This window comes from Alexandromys fortis, unplaced genomic scaffold (assembly GCF_014885135.2).
Source record: "Alexandromys fortis isolate MF-2015 unplaced genomic scaffold, M_Fortis_MF-2015_v1.1 scaffold_267, whole genome shotgun sequence".
In the NCBI taxonomy this organism is placed as follows: Eukaryota; Metazoa; Chordata; class Mammalia; order Rodentia; family Cricetidae; genus Alexandromys; species Alexandromys fortis.
The window spans coordinates 416,834-424,577 of NW_026068157.1; the positions used below are offsets into that span (position 1 = coordinate 416,834).

The 7,744-nt window shown below is 39.2% G+C and overlaps 1 protein-coding gene across 1 annotated transcript; it reads left to right on the top strand.

Annotated features, from left to right (window-relative positions):
* Positions 1 to 5,938: 5,938 nt before the first annotated feature.
* On the top strand, positions 5,939 to 6,862 carry LOC126491697 (vomeronasal type-1 receptor 4-like). Its single transcript, XM_050127528.1, has one exon. The coding sequence runs from the start codon at positions 5,942 to 5,944 to the stop codon at positions 6,860 to 6,862; it is 921 nt and encodes a 306-aa protein (XP_049983485.1). The 5' UTR covers positions 5,939 to 5,941.
* The last annotated feature ends 882 nt before the right edge of the window (positions 6,863 to 7,744 follow it).

Consider the following 7,744-nt stretch of genomic DNA (forward strand, 5'->3'; position numbering starts at 1 on the left):
CTGCTAAAGAGAGCTGCTAATAGGGAGTGGAACCAGCTTAAAAAAGAGAAGCATGGTACAGGCAACAAAATGGAAATGAGCTCAAAATCTGAAGAGCATTTTGACATAACCATATAAGTTTGCTTATATGGTTTTTGATCCTGATTTGGTTCAATGGTTTCTCACTATCCAACCTTCTTTCCATTATGGAACAAATGTGATCTGTTTTCTGACTTTCATTTTGTAGGGGATTACAGATAAGAGATTGTATGAATCTCAGAAGGGACTTTAAAGTTTGTACTTCAAAATGGGAATTCTTTTTTGTTTGTTTGTTTATTTTATTTTTTTTAGTTGTTGCAAAAAAAATTTCTGCCTCCTCCCCGTTTCCCATTTCCCTCCCCCTCCTCCCACACATTGCCCCCTCCCCTACTCCCCTACCCCTTTCCCCTCCCCCCCCCATTCTCAAGAATGAAGAGCAGTCCAGATTCCCTGCCCTGCGGGAAGTCCAAGGTCCTCCCACTTCTATCCAGGACCAGGAAGGTGAGCATCCAAACAGGCTAGGCTCCCACAAAGCCAGTTCATGTATTAGGATAGAAACCTAGTGCCATTGTCCTTGGCTTCTCGTCAGCCTTCATTGTCCGCCATGTTCAGAACGTCCGGTTTCATCCCATGCTTATTCAGTCCCAGTCCCGCTGGCCTTGATGAGCTCCCAATAGATCAGTTCCACTGTCACAGCGGGTGGGTGCACCCCTCATGGACCTGACTTCCTTGCTCATGTTCTCCCTCCTTCTGCTCCTCATTTGGATCTTAAGAGCTCAGTCCAGTGCTCCAATTTGGGTCTCTGTCTATATCTCGATCCATCGCCAGATGAAGGTTCTAAGGTGATATGCAAGATATTCATCAGTATGGCTATAGGATAGGGTCATTTCAGGTTTCCTCTCCTCAGTGGCTCAAGGTACTACCTGGGGACATCTCCCTGGACACCTGAGAGCCCCTCTAGAGTCAAGTCCCTTGCCAACCCTAAGATGGCTCCCTTAATTAGGATATATATTTCTCTGCTCCCGTGTCCACCCTTCCTTTAGACCAACCATCCCATTTCCCCAAGCTCCCCCCATTCTCCCCTTCTCACGTTTCTCACCCCATTTCCCCTTAGCCCCATGCCACCTCACCCCCAAGTTCCCAGGTGAATGAGGTATCCCAGACCCAAAAAGATGAACATGGGATATACTCATTCGTAATTGGTTTCTAGCCATAAATAAAGGACATTGAGCATATAATTTGTGATCCTAGAGAAGCTAAATAAGAAGGTGAACCCAAAGAAAAACATATAGTCATCCGCCTGGATATGGGAAGTAGACAACAATGGGAATTCTTGAAGTATGACTGAATGCATTTTGGATTATGTTACCATTAGAAGTCAAGCTCCACCAGGAATAGAAATCAAGAGTAAATCCAGTCCCAGAACCCAACCCAGCCCCGGGACACTGGCAAATCAGGACTAGGCAGCAAACAAATCCAGAGTCAGTGATCTCCACACGAACAGGTGCAGGGGAGTAACTGCTGAGTGAATGAGCCAGAGCCAGAGACCTCTGAGGGTCCGAATGTGAATCTAAGACCTTCAAGGGAGTAGACCTAAGCCAGGATCCCAGTGGTTCTGGGAGAGAGTCTTGGATCTCCTAGGAACTAGGTCTGAGCCAGGACTTCTGCCAGTATGGGTGTGAGTGAACCTGGGACCTTTGAGGGAACAGGCAGGAACCAGAGATCTTGGTGGGGCCAGGCATGAGTCTGGGTTCTCAGAGGGAGTAGGCCTATGCCAGGACCTCTGTGGGTCCAGACATTGGTCTGGGATATCAAAGGGAATAGACAGGAACCTGGAACCTCTGCGGGTCTAAGCATAAATTGGGACCTCTGAGGGAGTAAGCAGGTCCTCTGTGACTCAAGGCACACCAGAACCTCAGACCTCCGAGGCAGTAGACCAGAGCCAAAAACTATTCCAGGTCCAACTCCAACCCAGGGACTTCTGAAGGAGGGATTCCAGATCAGGATTCACAGAAACAGGACATAGCCCATAACCTAGGCGAAAGAAGGCCTGAGAAAGCAAACTCCAAGAGTACAGAGCAAAGCATAGGAACACCGAGCTATCTCCAGGAACACAGAGTAACCGATAGGGTAACTAGAATTGTGACATTGACTGTACCATGAAGAACAACCATCTGAGCTTTGGATTCACTGGCACCCAGAAGATTATTTAACAGAATCTCAGACATCCCCCAACCACACCTATTAGAGGAAAATATGAGTAGAAAAGGTAAGATCACACACTACACCACAACGAACAACACAATATCAGTAAAACCTAAACATCCTACAACAGCAAGACATGAACAACCAAATATGGATGAAGCAGAAAAAATGACCTAAAAAAAACTTCAAGAGAATGTTTGAAACTCTAAAAGAGGAAATGAGAAATTCCCTTAAAGAAATGGAGGAAAAAAACAAACAAAATTGGAAGACATCAGCAAATCACTTAAGGAAAACCAAAAAAAGAAAAAAGAAATTAAACATATGAAAGAAACTATTCAGGACCTGAAAACTGAAATAGAGGCAATAAAGAAAACACAAACATAAATCATAAGAAAATAATCAGGAACTACAAAAGCAAGCATGAACAGCAGAATTGAAGATATGGAAGAGAGAATCTCAAGCACAGATGATAGAGTGAAGGAAATAGATTCCTAAGTTAAAGAAAACATTAAATCTAACAAGAGCTTAATGCAAAATATCCAGAAAATATGGGACACCATGAAAAGGCCAAATCTAAGAATAATAGGTATAGAAGAAGGAGAAGAGGTTCAACGCAAAAGCACACAAAATATATTTAACAAAATCATAAAAGAAAACTTTCCCTACCTAAAGAAAGATAAGCTTGATTATTATTGATCAACAACCTATATTTCCTAATTATACATTACAATTTTAAATGAACTACACAATCACAATACCTTAATCAAGATCAGAAACACATATAACAAAATTGACCTTAAAATCCATACCAATGCAAATTATTTATATCTATATCATATCCCCCTTTAAATGTAAAAGAACATTTGTAAACAATATTTTGGGAACATGGCGCAGGTTTTTCTCTTCAAACTGCTTCCTGCTGAATGGTGTCGTCGTTAATTAGGTCTTTCATGGTATAACCTGTGTGCCAGGGTCATCTCAGTTGGCAGTTGAGTGAAGTAATTTTTTGAGGGTGTTCACAGCAACCTTTCAGGGGGACGTGGTCTATCATACCAAATTGGGATAGAAGAAATCCATAGAGTCTCATCCTCTGTGAAAACAAAAGAAGGACTTTTCTAAAGCATCATAACCTTAGCTCCAAATTCTGAAGTCAAGATACCTTTAGAACATATGTGCAGGTTCAGCTTAGCATCCCATATAATGAAATGTCTCTCTGTACTTAGCTCCTTCACAGTCAAAATTTTTAAATAAAACACAATAATACAAAGAATCCAGACTCTCTGTGGATTTTCCATTTTTATGTGGCTTATTTTTTTATTTCTTTTAATCTCTTAACTATCTGTACTCTGTCTCTTTAAAGACTTTACCCTCTTTTTTAAGACATTAACTTTATTCTTTTTCTTCTGTTTCCCAAGCCTATGTACATTCATCCAACACAGCTATAGAAACCAGAACCAAAACATAAGTTATTCTCAGAATTTGAGTATCATCATGTTGGTGTGTATTTACTCCACATAAGGAGATGTCACCAGTTTTTCAGTCTTTTGTAACATTCATTGATATGACAGGCTACAAGGTTCTTGGTTTATCTATAAACAAGTATGATATTTTCATCCTTTCTTCTTTCACATTTTATCAATGTTATTTTCTTTTGTTTTTTATTAGCTTAAAACATCTTTTGTCTTTAAGAATTTTTCATACTTAGTGTTTTGTTAGACCCAACCCTTTCTTCCCCTCTCTCTGCCTCCATTCTAGTTTAACTGTTGCATGAACATTATCTCTCCTTCTACTCTCAAATCATATGTGTGTGTTCTAACCTTCCCCGGTCAATCTCATAAAGACTCTTTATAACACTCTTATGGTGCCCTTTCTAGATTCTTAGGCTCAATGTACATTCATTCCATATAAATATTTACTTCTGGCACCTGTAAGTAATAAAGAACTATGTTGAGCCAGGATAGGTCCTTCTGTAGCTCTTCCCTAGGGTGTTCTGCAGCGTCAGTGAATGGAAGAGTGAAGACTGCTAGTGCCTCATAAGTCTAAGGTCTCAATTATGTCCCCACTTTGTTTTAAATTCTTCAGATCCCAAGATCAATAGTCAATTTTCTTCCAGTTATTGATTATTCAGCTGTCATTGCCTTGTTAATGATTGTGTAGAGCAATTGCAGCTTTCCTAAGCCTGCATTGTTCAGCCTGCTACTGATTTACAGTAGCTTCTGCCTACTTTTTCAAGGGCATCTCACCTACATCAGAAGATTTCCAATACCTAATCCTGCTGGAATAGTGTATGGTGTGTTGTGAGTTTACTCTGTCTACACTGCACTGAAGGGCTTTCTAACCCACTGCCTTTTCCCTATCATTTCCACTCTATGACTAAGAAGTGGGGTATGATTATCACAGACAGTTTCAATAAAGACCGTAAACATTCTTTCAGTAGCTATCATGCATCAGATTCTGTCCTTCTTGTCATTTCTGCTGGCATACTTTGACTTATTTTATACTGTTGTTCCGTCTATAAGATTTTATAATACCAGGTATCCCTTCTCTCTAATGACTCTGTTATGTTTGTGCACACATGTTTGTATCTATGTGGTGTGATTTGCATAAAGTTATGATTTAAGAAGATATCTTATCACTTAAACTATAATTCTAATGCTTTAGTGTTTTTGATATGTTGTCCTATATAAAACTGATGCAGGGCCAGGTGGTGGTGGTACGTGCTTTTAATCCCAGCACTCAGGAGGCAGAGGCAGGTGGATCTCTTTGAGTTCGAGGCCAGCCTTGTCTATAAGAGCTCCAGGACAGGCTCCAAAAGTACAGAGAAACTCTGCCTCAAAAAAAAAGAAAAAACCTGTTACAGGGTAAAGAACCAAATTCCATTCAGCATGATGAAACTTGAAATTGAGAGTCTGCTTTAAGTGGACATGATTATTTATTGCAAAAAAAAAAAAATTTCACATTTCTCACAGTGTTGCCTCTAATTCATTTTACAGGGAGCTTTAAAAGGCAATCAAACCAGAACAAGTATATCCTGCATGATAGTTTACAGAAGTGGGTGAAGAGCGATCAAACAGGATAAAAGAAGCTAAAACATGCAGTTATTTGAGACATTTTGACTGCCAGTTTCAAGAATCGGGTTGGGTACTTTTCCAAAAGAGTCTTCAAGAAAAAAGTAGAAAGGGGAGAGCTAATTTCAGATTAAACCAAAGAGGGCTATGCATGAGAAAAGGTGAAGGGTCATTTGCCATGCCACAAAGCCATAGATATATTCTCAGTGGCATTATAAATTTCTCATTTCATATCTCTAAAAAGATACATTAAGCATTGATATAATTAATTTTTGGACATTGTTGAAGTTGTTTTTATTAGCATCATGACTGGATAATATTGTACTCTGGAAGTCTTGCATTCCACTTCTTTATATGGACTGTCACTTTTCATTGTTACTCATGAGCCAATGTCACAGCATTCTGAATGGTTCATTTTCTCTGAAGTTTGGTATCTCTCCTTCATCATTAGGTATATTCTAATCTATTGTTCATCCTCACAGTAACATACATATATATGTATGTATGTATGTATGTATGTATGTATGTATGTATGTATGTATATATATATATGCTTCCTCCTCTACTGCAGGCTGCATACATTTGTAAGTAATAATTTACCAGAAGAATAGTGGGGCCATATTCTAAAGGAAATTGCACCAAGACATAGAATGAGCCTGTGGAATCTGGCTATCAGCATTATTTTGTTATCACAAACTGCGACTGGAATACTGGGAAATTTCTCTCTAATTTTCTACTATCTAATCCTTTACTGCAGAAAATGCACATTAAAGCCCACAGATGTGATTCTGATGAATGTACTGGCAGCCAATGCCTTGATCATTCTCTCTACAGGAGTGCCCCAAACTATGGCAGTTTGGGGACTTAAGCAATTCTTGGATGATTTTGGATGTGAGCTCCTGATGTACATTCAGGGATGTGGTAGGAGTGTGTCCATTGCTACTACTTGTTTCTTGAGTGTCTTTCAGACATTGACCATTTGCCCCAGGAAATCCTGCTGGAGGGATCATAAAGTCAAAGTTGAGAAGTACATCAGCTGCCACATTTTCCTCCTCTGGATCCTGTACATGTCCACAAATTTTATTTATTTTTCATACACAGTTTTCAAGAGGAACAAAAACAATGTATCACAGAAACGAGATTTTGGATACTGCTCCACTGTGGGGCGGGATGAAATTGTTGACTCACTCTATGCAGCATTGGTGGTTTGCCCTGAAGTCTTTCTTTCTGTGGTCATAGCCTTGTCCAGTGGCTCCATGATTGTCATTCTCTACAGACACAAGCAGAGGGTTCAACACATCCGCAGCACTCATGGTTCCAGTAGAATGTCGCCTGAGTCCAGAGTCACCCAGAATATTCTGATCCTTTTATCTACCTTTTTGGCTTTTTATACTCTCTCGTCCATCTTAAGAGGATGCATTGCTATTTTAAATAGTCACAGCTGGTGGCTGGTGAGTATCAGTAACCTGACTTCTCTGTGTTTTCCATCTTTTGGACCTTTTGTTCTCATGAATCATTACTCTATTGTGTCGAGGCACTGTTTTGTCCTGATAAGGAATAAAAATCACTGATTTTCATTTTAATTACAAAATGATATGTTTTGATTGGTATCCAGTTGTTTACTGACCTGTCACACTCAAAAAGTTAATACAGAAAGTTAAGTAGGTAGCACCTTATCTTTTTAAGATTAACTGAAATGAATATGGGAGTATTGTCAGCTGATTGGATTAGCAGCCTTAATGAACTGTTCATATTGTTTGAGGCCCACCATACTCTCGTAGCTGAGAGTGTCTTTACTTTGACCACCTGATGTTCAAAGGACCCAGGAAAAAGCTGTCAATTAAAGTCACCTATTTGTGGCTTTCATTCTGTCAGGAGATCTTGGCTGCTTGGTGGTTTCACAGACAGATATGTGTTCTACATTCTACCTTAAAGGAAAATTGAAATGCTCCTGGAAATTAACGTGTTCCTCAGGAAGCCCTGATCATAACAGAACTGCTCTAGCCTATCCCAATACCAGAAAATAAATAGGCTTACTAAATTCCACTTCACATAAAAATTAATAATAATGAAAGGTGGCTCTGGTGTATCCTGAATTTTGTTTGCTATTATTTTATTGAGAATTTTAGCTTTATGGGTATTGACTTGTTTATTTCCTTTATTGTTGTTCTATCTTTATCTGGTTTGACATCAATGTAATGCTGGCTTCATAAAAAGAGTTTGAAAGAATTTATACAGCCCATATGGTAATCTGTCTTGGGGTTTATCAAAATAATGGAAAATGGAACTACTATTTGACCAAGATATTTCACTCCTGGGTCTATATCAAGAGTCTTCCTTATCATACCCATTTCAACATCCATTTTCATTACTGTTCTATTTATTATAGCTAGAAAATAGGGCCCGCTTACATAACCAAAAATAGAAAAATAGAAAAGTAAATATGTGTTCTT